This window comes from Neolamprologus brichardi, chromosome 17 (assembly GCF_056152115.1).
Source record: "Neolamprologus brichardi isolate AB-2024 chromosome 17, ASM5615211v1, whole genome shotgun sequence".
In the NCBI taxonomy this organism is placed as follows: Eukaryota; Metazoa; Chordata; class Actinopteri; order Cichliformes; family Cichlidae; genus Neolamprologus; species Neolamprologus brichardi.
The window spans coordinates 18,116,663-18,134,386 of NC_142120.1; the positions used below are offsets into that span (position 1 = coordinate 18,116,663).

Genomic DNA, 17,724 nt, shown 5'->3' on the forward strand with positions numbered 1-17,724 from the left:
CAAGGTGCTGTATGTAAGGGTGTGTTAGGTTTACATGTATTCATCAGCAGTAGGACAAAGGGTTAGTTGGTGGGGTTGTTCTTAGTGGTAAACAGGTGTGATTTACAGCTTTAAGTTTACATGTGTGCAAAAGGTGATATCAGAAAGCAGCGTTAAAATTTTTCTAGTTTTCATTATTTTATTTACATTTTTTATTATATAATTAATGTAAAAAATAAGAAATTGTATAATAAAACCTTTAACTTTCATCAGAAATAATAAAAATATATTCAGAAGGGACCTGAAAGTAGGAAAAAAACTACTTTTAGGTCTTTTTGGATGTGATAATTATCTTTAAAAGGAGTTTAGTCAGGTAATTAAATGCTGAAGCTATAGTTCTTTGTGCTCATCTCACACCCGGTTTGTCCCATGTGGCCAGTCTCCTGTGTCAAACATGTGTGACATCAAATAGTCTTTGTACTCTCCGTCTATCAGCTTGGCTGCGTTATTCCTGGCGAACCAGCAGTCCACACTCTGTGTGCCGCTGTAGATCCTCCTACTTTTCTGAACAACGGGCACTGAGCGGTTCTTCACCTTCAGGACCAGTGAGGGCTTTGTATCTCCCTGTGCAGGAAGCTCTGCCAATCCTACTTCCTCATACAGGAACTGACCTGAAGGAAATTTAAAAAAAGAAAAAGGGGGGTTATTTTAAGCCTTTTTTAGGCCAGTCAGTTAATTTCCTGCTGATGATGGATCTTATTACAATATATTCTCTGACGAATCTGCATTTATTCACAATTTGCAACAACGCAGCTCCATATAACTCAGATAAAGCCAGGTTTTTTCAAATCTCTGAATCACTCTGCCAGATTAGCCCAGATTAAAGTGTAGCTATCTAAAGCTTAGTTTGTAATTAAATACTTAAATTAGACGTACTTTTATCCTTTTCTCAAAATGTGACCTTTTTTACTTGCAACTTTGTATAGTGGCGCAAGTGCAGTGATCTAACCTGGCAAGTAGCTTCCAAGTGTGTAGCTTCTTAATGCAAAATCACTTCCAGTTTTAGTGAGAACATTTCTGGCTTTACGTGACTATGCTCAAAGGATAATTCCTCTTGATTTTGGTGACCCCTTGTCCATTATAATCCAGTGTTCTCCTGGGAAGCCTTGGGTCTCAGCATTCATACAAGGCTTTGACATGTACTACGCACCAAGCACACCCTGGACAGTAGCCCTAATACAAAAACCCCTAAGAATGACTCAGAACATGGCCAAGAGCCCAAGGCATCGATTCAGTCTCTAAATCTCCCACATCCCCAGAGTTTGGTCAAACACGCCTGTTGTCCAGAGGCCGCACCCCACTAACTCTAACATCCAGACTGATAACAAGTCGGTGGTGGACCTCGGGGACACCGATGGAGATCCCCTGTCCATGCTCCAACAGATTGGAGTTGTATTTTGCAACCCAAGAGAACCTACTCCATTTTAGACAGCGACTTTATAAAGTTGTTCCTGACTGATGAATGTAAAAATGCATGGAAAATGCATGGATTTTGTGAATAATAAATAATCATTTCATATATAGTTACTTAACCAAATATTCAGATATTTACTTAAGTCAGTGCTCCAGCCTCCAGAGGTTGAGAACAGTGCTTTAGTATTTATTGATTAGAGTTCTCAGATCAACAGGATTTTACAGATGAATACTCCTTCAACACTCACCTAGCAGACCGTGGCAGTTGTGCGACAGCCCCTTGTTGTTTCCAATGTAGAACCCCAGATGGTCTCTCTGGTAGGGCGCCGGGTTTTTGTACTGATGCAGCAGGATTATGAAGCTGATGTTCCCACCGACCGTCACGGTCACATTCGAATTTCCCACAATGGCCACAGACAGCGCTCCACTGTCCACAGACACAGTAGAGTGGCAGGGCAGAACAATGCGGTCCCGTCCATCCAGAATAACCTTCTTAGGTGTCACCTCGATGTAGGCGCGTTGGGGTTTATCCACCACAATGGTGATAGTGCTGAAGTAAGTACGCTGCTGCTTGTGACTGCCCGGTGGTGCCGGGGCGCCGATGAGCTTACCGTTGACCGTCACACCTGAGAACACCGAACATGTATGTTTTATTAAAGGCATAAATGATTTTTGGTGCCTTTACACCGCGTTCCAAATTATTATGCAATTTGTGTTTAAGTGTCATAAAAATTAAATAAGTTGTTTTTCAATTAAACCCATGGATGGAATCATGTCTCAGGACTCTTTGTATCACTGAAATCAATCTCGGACATCTATGATCATTAGTTTGGCAGGTGAGCCCAATTAAAGGAAAAACTACTAAAGAAGGATGTTCCACATTATTAAGCAGACCCGCATTTTCAAGCAATATAGGAAAGAAAAATGATCTCTCTGCTGCTGAAAAGCATGAAATAGTTAAATGCCTTGGACACGTAATGAAAACCTTAGATATTTCACGAAAACTTAAGCATGATCACCATAATGTTAAGAGATTTGTGGCTGAGTCAGAGCACACACGGGTTTGTGCAGATAAAGGCACAATGATGAAGGTTTCTGCCAGACAAAAACATCAGATTAAGAGAGCAGCTGCTAAAAGGCCATTACAAAGCAGCAAACAGATATTTGAAGCTGCTGGTGCCTCTGGAGCGCTGCGAACATCAAGGTGTAGGATCCTCCAGAGACTTGTAGTTGTGCATATACCTTCTATTTGGCCACCCCTAGCCAATGCTCACAAGCAGAAACGGCTGCAGTGGGCCCAGAACTACATGAAGACTAATTTTCAAACAGTCTTGTTCACTGATAAGTGCAGTGCAACCCTGGATGGTCCAGATGGATGCAGTGGTCGATGGTTGGTGGACGGCCGCCATGTCCCAACAAGGCTGTGTCGTCAGCAAGGAGGTTGTGGAGTCATGTTTTGAGCCAGAATCACGGGGAGAGAGCTGGTCGGCCCCTTTAGGCTCCCTGAAGATGTGAAAATGACCTCTGCACAGTATGTGGAGTTTCTGACTGACCACTCTCTTCCATGGTAGAAAGAGAAGAACTGTGCCTTCTGCAACACAACCATCTTCATGCAAGACAATGCACCATCTCATGCTACAAGGAATATCTCTGCATCATTGGCTGCTATCGCATAAAAGGAGAGGAACTCATGGTGTGGCCCCCATTCTTCCCTGACCTCAATCCTATTGAGAACCTTTGGAGCATCCTCAAACAAAAAAATACGAGGGTGGGAGGCAGTTCACATCCAAACAGCAGCTCAGGGAGGCTATTCGGACATCCTGCAAAGACATCCAAGTAGAAACTTTCCAAAAACTCACAAGTTCCATGGATACAAGAATTGTAAAACTGCTATCAAATAAGGGGTCCTATGTTAATATGTAATTTGACCTGTTAAGATGTTTTTGATTGAAATACCTTTTGATTTCAGTGAAATTGATCTCCTAATGCTGCAAATTCAACAAATGACCATTTTCAATTCTCTACAACCTATAAAATGTTTTGAAACTCTGCGTGCGTAATAATTTGGAACAGTGCATTTTAAGTTTTATATTTTTGAAAAACATACTCTTTTCATTGGCAGTTTTGTTGAGTAACATTTGAATTATACTCTAATGGTTGATGACTCGAAAATTATGCCGACTGTCATTTGAATCGACTATTTAGGAAAAACTGAGAAAAATATCATTTGCATAATAATTTGGAACGTGGTGTAATAGGGTTTAGTCACAAGTCTTACCAGAGTATTTGTGGTCGGAGACCAGGCCAAGGATGTGCCCAGGCTCGCCATTGATGTTAAAGCACACGGTCAGTTTACTCAGGGGGAACTCAACAACAAAATGGGGGTCACCATCCGCTGTGAGAGGGTTTAAGGGGGGAAAAACACAATTAAATGCAATTCACTCATGCAAGAATTATTGGTTTATAAATCTGTTAGGGCAATAAAAAATATTTAGCATTTTCAACACAATTAGATACCGGAGATATACTGGTAGACTGATAAAATGTACAGAAAAGTTACATAGTTTGTTGTCTGTGAGGGAATGGTCTAAAAGAAGAAAAGGTATCCAGTGACCAGCAGGTCTGTGTGAAAAGGTCAGAGGGGAATGGCCATGAGGTCAAGGTAACTAAGATTTGAACTCGTCCGAGATTTTTAGTAGATGCACCTATGGTATGTGTTGCAGTATTCTTCAGTTATCCCATTCACAAACTTGGGTGTCGACACCAACCGGCCGTCCAGGGGGATGACGACAGTAACCAATCAGCCTTTCACAGGTTTTTAATTAAAAAGGTGCTTTAAGAAAAAAAAAAAATTGTGCAACAATGGATAGCTATGAAATAAGAAGGGGGTAGGACTGTGGCTCAGATGAGAAAATAAGTCATGTTGCGTTAATATTACAGCTGCAGCAAGTTTTGACCATCAGGACTCAAACGTAAATCCTGTATTATTACTGAACCCATCTCAGCTGCACACTTGTAAAGGCTTTTTGACAGCTTGTTGCAGAGTTCTGGTGATATTGTGCTGACAACATCTGTCGACATGCACACAGAGACGTACCGTAAACACCTGCCAAAGTACTCAAAACTGCCTTTAGGGTGCTTCCTGCAGCAAGTGTCTCAAGGACCAAATTTTGTAATGAGGCGAAAACAAAACAAGCTAAATTATTGCTGCTAGTAAAAATAAATAATAAAGCTGTAAATTAAAGTATGGTATCTATCAGCATTAAATGACTCTGGGATAAGAAAACCTGTGAAAATAAACAGCAAACTGATGGATGATTTTCTTATATGCGTTTACATCCGTGTGTCTGTCTGTGTATTACTCCTAGGTTAGAGTTTATTTGTTCAACTGGAGTCACCGACAGTTTCCTGAGAACCAACCAAGATGAAGAGGGGAGCAATGAGATGACAGAGCAACACTAATGACAGGGCTATTAGCCCTCACTAACTGCTTCTGATGAACTTCCCTCTCTTTATTGTAACACATGCACAAACATCCTCTTTCAGACTCCATTAGCACACAGCCCTTAAGGTTTAAAATGCTACGTAGTGCCTGTGTTGGCATTTCAATTAGACCCTGTATGTTCTTTCCTCTCTTCAGGTCAGGTTCAGAGGAATCTGTGAACCTCTCGCTGTCTGTGTAATCACTGCCGACATCCAAATTACAGGCTGCCCATACAGAGTGTAGAGCGAGTCTACTGTACATTCCCCTTCTTCTGTCTTTTAAGTTGGTGCCATGTCATCACTGCATATATGCTTCCAGTGCCCCCCAAAAAGAAGGGGAAAAGCACAGAAACTCTGGAGTTACCCGATGTCTTGGAGAAGGTGATGGATTTCTTTGTTGGTCTTCTCACAACTTTACCTAGAAGGAAGAGAAAATTCAGTCTTAGTAACAAACCTGAGACACTGCTTAATGCCAATTCTTAACGATAACTATGTTTGGATTAACTGTTAGCGTAATGCGGTTTGACAGAAAAGAGACAGTCTGCATGTTCTTACATGAGATAATGGTTTTAATTCCTTTCAAATTTCATCTTCTTTTTGTTTGCTAGTGTAACTATATTTGCTTCATTTTCTGTTTCATAAATAGCCACAACATGAAACCACCTGCCCAATACTGTGTAACTCTACCACATACTGATAAAACAGCAGGGACAAGGATTCAAGCTCCACAGGGGGATGTCCTGTAGTGTCTGGCATTTGGACATTTGCAGTCTTTGGAGTTGCGAGTTGTAGGGTAGGGTTTGTGTGGATGGGGTTGTTCCTTGATCAGATCTGAGGTATGGAGAGTTTGGGGGCTAGTTCAATGTCTTGATCATTTTGTTATGGCCCTCCGGCTCCTCCTGAGTAGATTTTGCTTATAGTTTTTAACTAAGAAGATACTCATGAACTCATTAGGCAGACTTTACAGACACCCTGCATCCCCAAACCTGGGAGCCACTACCTTACCGATAGTGTTGCTCTGCGATAAAGCCTGGCTGTTGAGGTCCCTGTCAGGTGTCTGTGGCTCTCTGTCATCTGTGTCTCCTGGCAGCTCATTGGCAGGTGAGGTAGCCTCACCGGCTCCTGGCGTAATGGTGGGCGCCGGGGCCATGGTGCCATCAGTCAGGACTTCAGGCTTCTCTACCGCCATGTTAGTGAGAGGAGTGAGGAAGTGATAGGTCATGGACAGGTTGGTGGCCTGCTGAGTGTGGCCTTCCCTGTCCTTGCTGGTCTGGCTACGCAGTCGTGACCGCAGCCCCTCTTTGATGCTTAGGAAACCCCACACACGTTCCACAAAGTCTTCTGCTACTGAACCCAAAGCGACTCCTAATTTCTGTGTCGCGTCAGTTCCCAGGGCTCTGACGCCCGTCGCCATTGCAGCAGTGGCTAACTTCACATGCTTCTCTGTATCTATCTGCTGGTTTCGCAGTGGTACGTCTGTCTCGAGTATGATGCTCTTATCGTTGTTACTGGCAGTGACCTGCACGTGGAGAGATTCTGCGCTTTCGTTTGTGAGCTTGCCGGCAACGACGATCTCAGAGCCATTGAAGTAGTTGGTGAAAAGATTCTGAGTGACGTACTGGACGGAGTTCTCCGTGTAGTTGATTCTTATGTCAGACAGCAGAGGAGTTCCGATTTCATTATAGAACCTAGAAAGAAACACAAATATATGAAGAGTTTCAGTTGAATGAAAGAAAAGCTGAAAGGACATCAATCAAATTAGCTCAGTCAGGCATTAGTTGGACAAACAACTAAATGTGCAGTGTTCTTTTTGGCAACTTTAACATTATATAAAAGTTATAAAGTATAAAAGTTTGAATATTATAGACCATTAATTGGTGAACATCTGATAAGCAGTAAAGCTGGGTTTTGCTTGCCCAGCAGAGTCCAGTAGTAATACTAACACATTAACACAGTTCAAACATAAAAAATTCTATCAAGCATGTTTTCACTATATAATTTTACACATTTACACATAGAGTATCCAAACCTGCATTTGCTTGTTCAGTGTCACCACGAGAGAGGTGAGCAGTGTCAGAAAAAGAAGGGTCTTATAGTATACTTCCTCATCATCTGTTTATTCAAATAAGCCACCTTCCGGCCATAAACTCCCTTGTCTAACTCCTTAAGCTGTTGCCACCCCACTTCAGAGTTCCTGCGGCCTGTCATTGTCGTCACGTCACAGCAAACCTCCTCACCTCCTGATGAATATGTTTGTTCAAGCAGATCAGGGGCTATTATCTTTGGAGTCTGTCTGTTAACCCCTCGTACATACTCAGACGCAGGTTTCACAACACACACACACACATTCCTGCTCAACTGAACAAACACCTCGTGTGTCTGAGTGCGGAAGAGAGAGGGAGAAGAGGACCATGCATCAAGGATAGGAAAAAAAAGAGCTCAGAGAGAGAGTTGATTAAAGACGTCTTTTGTCAGCACCGTCACATTTGCGGTCGTGGTTCCCTCATAGGTCGATGAGAGATGCACGGGCATATCAGAGCGGGAGAAGGGAGGAATTAAGGACAGCTAATTGCTTAATAAGAATGAGATTATACATTTATGAAGGTGAAGGGCACTGGGTAGTAATCGTTTATTGAAAGTAAGAATTACTTAATCATACATCTCAATGTTTGTCTTGAATTTTTTGTGTTGTTTTGTGATAAAATGCCCATGTCATTCAGGTCAGGGTTGTCTAAGCTTGGATAGAAAGAGACTAATTCTCAACAGTTATAGATGGATTACAGTCATAAAAAGGCTTCAGACCTGCTTTTTAAACCAGTTTAAGGTCAGTTAAATTCCAGCAAAGACTGGTTAAAAATTAGTTTTCCTTTGTTTCCTTGGTTTGAAAACGAGTCAGTGTTAGTTGACCTTTAGACCAGTTTTAGATCAGTGTAAGGCTGACAGCCATCAGACTGTCAAGTAAAAACCAGACTAAAGCCAAGTACCAGACCTTCAGAGTTCAGACCTTCTCCCCAAATTTAATGTTGAACCTTTTGGACCAATTTCAGACTAAAAGAAGACCAGGCTAATTGTGGTATAGTTTCAATTTAACAACAAGACAGACTTCAGACTAGCCTCACACCTAATTTAGATCTCATCCAGACTACATGTTCAAACCAGTTTCCGACCAGTTACTTACCCCCTAACACTAAGCCATGTCAGAGTCTTTTTGCAGCGGTTTTAGATCATAGTGTCAAATAATCTTAAGCGAATTTTAGACACATTAAAATAAATATCAACTGTAGACTATAAGGTGTCATGTCAAAGCCATACCCTTTGAGCATGGCGCTTGCGTCAGCCTCCTCATTGATGCGTCTCATCATCCCGCAATTTTCCAGAGCCATGCGCTCAAGCAGTCGGTAGTCCACATCATTACCAATCCCAATTGTGAAGATGCAGAATTTTTCCTGCACAGCTGAGCGAGTGTTCCCCAGGATCGCCACGGACTGGATCTCTCCGACAGTGGGCCGCCCGTCTGTCAGGAAAATAATGAGCGAGACGCTGTTCGGGCTGCTGTCAGGGCCCAAGAGGTAGTCTCGAAGCAGAGACGAGCCGGTCCGGATGGCGCCATCGATGTTGGTGCCTACAGTGAAGGGACATCACTAGGTTTATATCTCAGGTTATGGAAACACAGTGACTGAGCTAAACTTTAATATGTTTACTGTCCTTATTAAACACTCACTTTTCCCACTTTAAGTCTACAACAACTGCTGTTATTAAAGGCAGTTTTACTTCAAGTCTTCAAAAGGACAAGACAAAGACGAACCGTCTCACCTCCAGTGGGCGCCAGCATGTAAATAAACTTCTTGGCGTCTCTGATATTGAGGGGGGTCACTGGCACGAGACGATTCGGCTGCCAAACTTTGATCTTATTGGAGAAGCTGATAAAGTTAAAGTTATCGCCGGGCCGGAGGTCCCTCAGGATGGTGAAGAGGGCATCTTTAGTCTTGGAGACGGGAAATAAAAAATCACAAGACAGTAAACATCTTCGATGTTTGAGTGTCTCTGTTTTGTCAAAGATTCATGAATTCATGCAGAATAAAGACCCTCAAAATAAATAATTTACTGCAGCGCTCAGACTATTTAAATGAAAATGGAAACTTTTTGCTTTTCCTGTCTTTAGGTATTAATGTTTGTAATCTTGGCAGATTTTCCTTGATATCTTTGCCCTTCCTGGCTTTTCCATTTCATATTTAGTGGCAATCAAAATATTATCAGTTTCTTTCAGCATTCTCTTTTTATGGATTTAAAATTAAATAAAACTTCAGTTTGTAATTTATATTTTCTGATCGTGAGCCAGCATAATATTGAGTTACATATTCAAACCCACATCTTTTCTGTGTTTTTCTACTGAATATTTTACATATTTTTTTTATCCTTATTACAGTGACGAATTTCAGATTGAATTTGCAGGTGGAACTCGTGGTGAAACAGTCATGTTCACAGTAATTCTGTGCTATTTTTGAGCTTGTGTCAGTATTTGCTTTAGGTTATCTTAGGTTAAGTTGAATCTGCATTCCTGCTCATTGTATTGTAAAGTGCAAGGGTTGGAAGCAAACACTCAAAACATCTATCAGCACCAACCCCATCCCAACAATCACTGTTAAGCATTTCTTTTCATCATCCCTTGAAAGAAAACAAGGTTTGTTTGTTACCTGCTTTCTTTATTTGCTTTAATTGCCAAAAAAAAATCTGTCATTGTTTCCACTGTGGTACGTTTCTTTATGGATAATAAGACTACACATGTATACATACAAAAACTTTGGACATTTCTGGATTTACAGACAGAACATTTTCCAGTGGTGACATGTAGTAAAGTGCTATTTGCTAGGTCTTGAACTAGAATGTTTGGAGCTCTTTCTTCTAAGTAATTAGCATTTTATCCTGCAGTGGTAATGTTTTCTGTCTTATCTACTCAAAATTTGACTGACAGAGCATAAAAGTTGATGAATACATAAACTTCAGCTACTTGCTGTTGATGTGGAACCATTGAATTTAAATGTACCATAAAACTTGAAACCATATTCTGTCAGATCTTTACAGAACATGCTACTTCTTCATATGTACAGGGGAAATAAGAAATAAGAGTTATTTGGAGACAAAACTTCCTGCTTTTCCGTGTTGAATCCTATTCTTCAGATCTGCAAAAATGAGCGTGGGTGAGATATATGATTTGCTGCTGAGGAGCTTCTTAGATGTCTATATGGGGTGTATACTGCAGGGGTCAGAACCACAGATTGACCTTCACTGAAAAACCTCTATTGTGCAGCCACATCAAAACACACTCGTTGTTCTGTTCCTGCAGCCCACTTGGGGCTGCTGTTGGTGGGGAGAGGGATCAGAGGGTCGAGGGTACTGTTGTCCAGAAAGTTCCATTACCCCATAGACTCTGACCTTCCTCCCTCACAGTTTCCACTTTTCCCTCTCAGTGAAAATCTGTTTTTCACTTTCTCTCCTCTTTTCTGTTTCATGGCAGCTGCAAAGATCAGCTCTGGCTGAGGGGATTATCGTGCTACAGCAGATGGAGGAAAAGGTCTGATATTGATATTCCAGTGTGGGAGTGAGGAGGTGGGGGTGTCACATTTCCTATCCAGTGCAGCTTTTAAAATTCAACTTTAAAACAGGGAAAGCGCCTCATAAAGGAAGAGAAGTGGTCAGAAAATGTAGATTTCCTCAGATTCCTTTAAGAGAAGGGTTCATGTCCGGTACCTCTGCTCCAGGGTGGAACTTTTGGGTAACACTCTAATGTGAAAATACACCAAGCCTATGAGCCTAGTGTAAATGTAAGCTGTCCAAATCCAAACTCACAATGTGTAGCAGGAAAAGCCTGCTCACTGGTAACAGGAAAATTCAAGGGCGAACCCTTCAGTTAACAAACGAAGCACATTCAGGTTGGAAAACAGGCAGGTGCTAAGCTGTAAACACACTAACACTGGAAAAGAAATTTCCCTGCTTACACACTCTGGACCTCTAGTCTTTACTTATTTATTTAACTCCAAAACCCACACAAAAAATATGATTGCTGTGTTTTTATTTTTTGTGTGGTCCAGTCAATCACTGCAAGGGTGATTGAGGTCTTGAAGGTGGGGCATTGTAGAAAATAGGGCTGAATTTTACATATGTACATATAGATCCTGTGGGACTTCCAGATACAGATGGACAAAAAGGTGGTGGCTAACCAACCAGACATAGTGGTGGTAGACAAACAGAAGAAGGCGGCCGTAGTGATCGATGTAGCAGTTCCGAATGACAGCAACATCAAGAACGAGGAACACGAGAAACCTGAGAAATACCAAGGGCTCAGATAAGAGCTTGAGAAGATGTGGAGGGTGAAGGTAACAGTGGTCCCCGTGGTAATCGGAGCACTAGCTGCAGTGAGTCCCAAGCTAGGTGAGTGGCTCCAGCAGATCCCAGGAGCAACATCGGAGATCTCTGTCCAGAAGAGCGCAGTCCGAGGAACAGCTAAGATACTGCGCAGGGCCCTCAAGCTCCCAGCCTCTGGTAGAGGACCCGAGCTTGCAGGATAGACCGCACGCAGGGGCGAGAGGGGAATTTCTTATACTGCCCCTCGCTCATCATGGATAAGGTCATGGTGGCTATGCCGATCTTTAGGTATCAAAATGCGATAGCCATGTAAATGTAAATGTATTGACAAATACATAGAAACTGATGGGCAGCAGTGTGGAAAATAAGGCAAAATAAATTAGGACTTGGTACTTGACTAAATGTTGCTTGACATGTTTCTACCATCCCTACTAAATTCAGCACCCTTAGAAACAACAACAGGAAGTGACTAATCAAAATGGAAAGAACCACTCCCATGATGTTTTAATTGGACTTTTATGTCTTTACGCCCAGTATTGCCACAGCCGATGAATCAAGGGACCAACGCCAATGAAACATTTTGCATATTGATGAATAACCTTCACACAGTGCTCAGTCACCAGTGTGTTTGCATGTTTTGTCAGATTTTTATTTTATTTTATTTTTTTACCAGTATTTAGTTTTTCAGACACATTTAATTGAATCAGTCTGTTAGATTTAACAACTTGGTCTTACTGTAGCTCAACTTACCCACCAGGCGGCTATGGCTCAGGTGGTAGAACGGGTTGGCTGTTGAAGTATCCAGAGTATGAATGAGTGTTAGATAAAAGTGCTTTAGTAAAGATAAAAGCACCTTATAAATGTGTTTGTGAGACTGGATGAATGAGAGCAGGAAGAAATTTGCTCAGATTAGGCAGAAAAGTACCATACAAGTACCACTCCGTTTACCATCCATTTCCCAACTCAAGATCTCAGTTTCATCATGATCTTTGTTAGTGTCGCATCGTTTGCTCAGAAACCCATCCACTGGTACAAAAGACATTTGACAGCCTTAAAGTAAATTGAATTACATTTTTGTTCCTGCACAGTTTATTTTCCTTCTGTTGTTGATTATCCTAACATTAATCACGGAACACGCTGCAGATTCATTTTAATGGTAGTTTTACAGCTGCCATAAATTAAGGAAAAAATGCAACAGTATTCTGCTGTTTGATGCAATAGTTTTCTTTCGGGTATATTGCAATACCTGTCTTATCTTAGTCCCCAACATGGAGGCGCTGGTGTCGATCACAAACACCACGTTCTTAGGCACAGCAGGAAGGTCTTTGGGGGCAAAGTAGTGGACGAAATGGCCGTTCAAAACCTGAGAAACAAAGACAGACGTGCAGCAGCCAGTGAGATTGGTTGCAGTTGTAGTTCTGCTCCGAAGACAGACAGGAGTTTGGCAGTGACATGAGGCTGGTGGCAGGAGGCCAGAGAAAAGAATGACTAACAGGTGGGTGGATAAACGTTGCTGGATGGGAAATCTGCAAGCATGCATGTAGTATATAACAATTATTGTCGCTGAGTTGTTTTTTTCATGCAAACTTTTGGCCCTGTCTGTGTTTATTAAGCACATTTGAGATGTTCTTTCACCTGAATGTCTCCGATCCCCATGTCTCTTTGAACATCATAGCGGATCACGAAGTCTCCCAGGATGCCACTGGTGGTGATCTTTGCCTGTTGGATGATGTTGGGGCTGAAGGTGATCTTGCAGACGTTCTTTTCGTTTTTGATCACAGTGGTGATGGGAAGCTCAGGCTTGGCTGGAGCACAAAGACAGGAAATGCTTTAACAGGGATCAAGAGCCTGAGATTTTATAACAGTAAATCTAAACTGGTGACCTCTCCACATTTTATGGACTACAAAAGCACATGATTTTTTTCTGCTATTTATCGAGAGTTCTTTATGCCATTAAGCTTTATTAGTTTGATTTTTGTTTTGTGTTGTCTATATGCTGTTGGAACTTAAATAACAGTCTTAACTTTTAACTTCCCAAAGATTTTGCACAGTACTCAATATCTATGAACCTGGTATGTTTGGTGGCTTAGGAGCAGTTGCAGTGTTGGCGGCGGCGTTGCTCTTGCCGTTCCGGAGCGGCAGCACCTCCAGGTCCGTGATGGGGGAATGGTCAACGATGGTGACGTCTAGGCTGAGGCGGCTGACCAGCTGCATGGGCCGGAGGCTGGTCACATGTTCGTAGCGTCCTAGCCGGCGCTGTAGAAGTTCCTCGTATGTCAGAAGGAAGACCGCCCGGTTTCGACCAGGTATTTTAGCCGCCATTCTGAACACCTCCACTTCTGGCTCTGGACTGGAGAGGAGAGGAGGCAGTCAAAGAAAGTAAGAGGATGAGTTGGAATAAACTGCAAAATTACAGTAACTTACCTGTTAAATTAAAGCACAGTAATGACAGCTAGACGTGCAGCAATAAACAGTTATTTTACAGTCTGCTTACTGTAATCTACAACAGCAGCTCAATGTAAAAAATAATAATAATAAAGTACTGTGATGCATAGAGTCTAAGTTTTACAGTATAATATGGATAATTGCCCCATTGCCACACAGTTTAGTGATTCAATTGTGCTCTATCAGCAGTCAATGGTCCTGAACTATGATAATATATCAGCTTTTATGCATTTCCTCTACTTCCACCATTACATAGTAATAAAAAATACTACTCCCGGTCATGGTGGCTCAGTTAGTGATCTGAAGATGCTATGCAGAGTTTGCAGGTCTGCAGCTGTGGAGCAGTGCGTGGGTGCAGTGTCAAAATTATATGGAACAACTAATAACGTGGGCTGGTCTTGTTTATGTTTGTGCTGTTGGTCCTTTAGCTTAGCCCCTGATGCAAGGCAGATATTACTCATGCCAGACAACAAGCTTCTTTGTAAAGTGTTAAAACCAATGAAAACTCTCGACTAGATATTCTTGTGTGGGCTTTTTGATCTTTGACATTTGTTTTAGCATGTCTTCCTGCTTGTGCTGAACGCTGTTGTTCCACTTCCTTCTTAGTCACCATCAAATAAAGCCATCGCTGTTGAGCTATGCACTGTCAGCTTTTTGGAGAATGACATGCAAGTGCATCCCTGTATCCTCTACGTCAGTTAACACAATCCCTCTCTGTGTAGCCGGAAACAAATGTGGGGACCATAAATTCAACCAACCACTTTCCACAGTGAGAAATTCATCAGAGATACACAACCATTAACCTAAAAACCCAGAATAACAATAACTTAAACCTTTACATTCACAGAACACTGTATCATGCTATAATACCAAAGTTTCCTGTAATCATGAAAAACAGTACATTACTGTAAAGTCACAGCTGTTTGTTACATGATATTGGAAGAAAGTCAAGAATAAACATGGCATATGAAAAAAAAGAGACAAAGCTGTAGTGTGCTTTGGGGGAAATAACTTGTTTATGGTTTATGTTTGGAGCTTTGCACAAGCTAAATGATTTATTATATTTGGAGTTTGCAATCTCTGAAATGAATCTGCTAAATGGAGCTAATTTAAAGTTTATGAGGTTTTGAAATCTTGCAGATTTTCAAATTTTTGGAGTTCTTGTACTTGGTATTTAGAAATTGTCTAATTGTCTAAATTTTATTGAAACTGCCTGCAGTTATATTTGCTTTTAGCCTATTTTTTTTGTTATGTTGCACATTAACTGCCATGCATCTCAAATGAATGGGAAGATTAAGTTTTCTTGACCATGCCCCTATGTATTGAAATAATAACTGAGCAGCTTTAGATAGATGAGGGAAGGAGCATTACAGCAGTTAATGAAGGTGGATGATTTTTTTTTTTTTGAAAGAGGTGGAGCAGTAAAGCAAACAGTCCAAGTGGTGATATCATTAAATTGGACTCACTGCTTCCAAATAATCTCACATTTTTCCTTCAGTCCCGTCCTTCTTTGCCTGTTTAATCTATTTACAGTAGAGTCTGTGACTCACAGAATGACATTTAATGAAATGTCACTTTTCTGCATGACAGTTCTAAATGGTATGATGTCACTTTTCCCATGTGTCACTTCTTGAGTCACAATTCATGCCTGAGGAGAGACGATCATTACAGCCTTTGTGCCTGCACACACTAACACATGTTCACCCTTTGTGTTTGTAGTGGTAGAAGGATTTTTAGATGGGATGCTATCAATCTGTAATTTGGAGGACGCACAGACACTTGTTCATTCTCTCTTACCTTGCATCACCTGGCTCCTTCGTCCCAGATTTTCCTCTCTCCTGTTTGACCCTCTTCTCCTTCGGCTTCACCTCGCTCTGGTAGACACGCCCCCCAATGATCCTGGTGTGTTGGGGTCAAAGTTGAGAATTAGTAGTGCTCATGTTCACGAGCACCTATTGTTACAGTTTAACTAGGATTTTCTTGGACAAAGGACAGAATTTGTTTGCAGAAATCATGTTTTCAGCTGTTTACGGAGTCCAGTGCTGAATATAAGTGAGCTAATCTCTGTGTGTGGGTGCATTTATGTGTGTGTGTGTATTAAAACTCACCCTTTCCTGTCAACATATGCAAAGAAATGGAAAGATCATAAAACCTTCCAGCCCTGAAATCCTTTTGGAAACATAAAATATCTTCCACAACATCCAAAAACTGCTTCAGTCAGTCTTGACTGATAACCTTGACTCAGGTTGATTCTGGATGCTTTATTTCAGCCACAGGTGGACTTCATATAGGCCAAATGCCTAGTGTGTCAAGACATTTTAACCACATCTCACAGCCCATGAAACTTCTGCCAACTGAGCCTTAAGCGCCAAATTTAGACCATCACAAGTCCAACTATGTTTGCTATCTATAGACCCAATCAATGTCAATCTAAAAGAACAATGGGAAAGACAGCAAGATGATTAAAAGGATAAAAGAAAGAATATGTCTTTTTAAAATTGTCAAAAAAATCCAAGAACACAGAATCACTCATAATAAACTGGGAGAGAGTTATGTGGCTTCAAGAGAAAATATAGATTTAAAGATGTGTAGAATCGAGATTTAAAAATCTAAATCACCAGCTTTATTCCTTTTATCAGTCTATTAAGTCATTAACTAATAATTTTGTCCACCATCAGGGAGTTTTTGTTCCTATTAAGATGACCTGTGTGGCTCTTACATGGTGAAGTTGGAGATGTAGGCATTAGCGGGGATTTGAAACTGAAAGACGCCCTCACTAGCGGCGGGGTAGCGGTTGAGCAAGGAGCAGTACACCGCGGTGAAAGCGTAGCGGGAGATGATCGTGGTCTTGATGGAGAGTTCCTGGATGTGAGGTTTGGTCTCCTACAAAGTAAAAGTTTAAAAAGAAAAAGAAAAAGAAAGAAGAAGAAGTAATAACGACAGCACTAAAACATGCACCGGTGGCGCTTTGGCTAAATTTGGCAAGATTTTACGCAGAGCTGCTGTGATCATCGATAGTTATTCATCACTTCAGTTTTCATCCCAACGAAAGCTAGAACTCCAAATTTACACTGACTCAATACTGAGAGGAATTCGTGCTCGTGAGCTAAGATCCAGACCATGACATATGCTTTGGCACGTCTGCGCGCTTGGCAGTCCTATGCGTTCCGCCCAACGTGCAGAGGTTCAGAGTGACAAAATCAACTTCTAAATAACTAAAAGTAGGTCATGCATTCTATTACAGTGTTTGTTACAAAATCCTCAACTCTTAGACAAAGTGACAAATGAACAGATTTAAGACAGAACGATAAGATAAAGTATTTCTTCTCATCTTTGATCATTTTGAAATAAAGAATTTAAATTATAATTTAAATCCACACGAGGCTGCTCTTCATCCCACCCCCCACCCCCTCCAACCCTCCAAAATAATACATAAAAAAATGCATAAACACGCAATATCTTAGTAACTGAAACAGCTGTTTTACCTTGGTTATTATAGTTTTCACCTGGCGAGGGACCCTGCGCGGTGCCTGGAGACAAAAACATCATCAGAAGACCAAATATTGTCAACAGAAAGCTCAAACACGTCTCCTTTAACAATCTTACAATGTCTAAACCAAAGTCCGCCAAATCAACATCATCTTCAAGTTTGGAGTCCTCCAGTTGTCCCAGTATAGTCCCGCTGAAGCTCAGCAGCAGCGTCAGCAGCGTCAGAAGCATCTTGCAGTTCTTCTCCTTCAAAACTCGTTAAAAAGATGAATGAGGCATTATCTCCCGCTGCGGAGCGTGTCCGAGTCCGAGTCCCAGTCCAGACCCGAGTGACAGAGGAGCGACACGGTGCGAAGAAAACACGCCCACCCACCGGAGGAGAGAGACGCAGTGTTTTCGGGAGGGAGCGCTTCATCTTCTAAATCTAAATCACTGCTGCAAATTCAGTTTGCAGGCATATACATTGAGACTGGGTGTGTACAAAAGTGTGAG

The 17,724-nt window shown here is 41.5% G+C and overlaps 1 protein-coding gene across 1 annotated transcript; it reads right to left on the bottom strand.

Moving 5' to 3' along the window:
• Positions 1 to 103: 103 nt before the first annotated feature.
• Positions 104 to 17,588, bottom strand: itih5 (inter-alpha-trypsin inhibitor heavy chain 5). The gene is made up of 14 exons (XM_006780923.3): positions 17,350 to 17,588; positions 17,229 to 17,273; positions 16,463 to 16,626; positions 15,541 to 15,642; positions 13,368 to 13,648; positions 12,934 to 13,103; positions 12,545 to 12,661; positions 8,749 to 8,920; positions 8,248 to 8,557; positions 5,941 to 6,623; positions 5,300 to 5,353; positions 3,731 to 3,847; positions 1,701 to 2,078; positions 104 to 650 (listed from the first exon to the last, which is right to left on the bottom strand). The coding sequence occupies exons 1-14, from the start codon at positions 17,461 to 17,463 to the stop codon at positions 391 to 393; spliced, it is 2,967 nt and encodes a 988-aa protein (XP_006780986.2). The 5' UTR covers positions 17,464 to 17,588; the 3' UTR covers positions 104 to 390.
• Positions 17,589 to 17,724: the final 136 nt, after the last annotated feature.

Coding starts and splice junctions, on each gene's coding strand:
- itih5 (XM_006780923.3), bottom strand. CDS start 17,463: ATGCTTCTGACGCTGCTGACGCTGCTGCTGAGCTTCAGCGGGACTATA. Junction 3,848..5,299: donor CACCTTCTCCAAGACATCGG/GTAACTCCAGAG, acceptor ACCCTCTCACAG/CGGATGGTGACCCCCATTTT. Junction 651..1,700: donor CAACTGCCACGGTCTGCTAG/GTGAGTGTTGAA, acceptor AATTTCCTTCAG/GTCAGTTCCTGTATGAGGAA.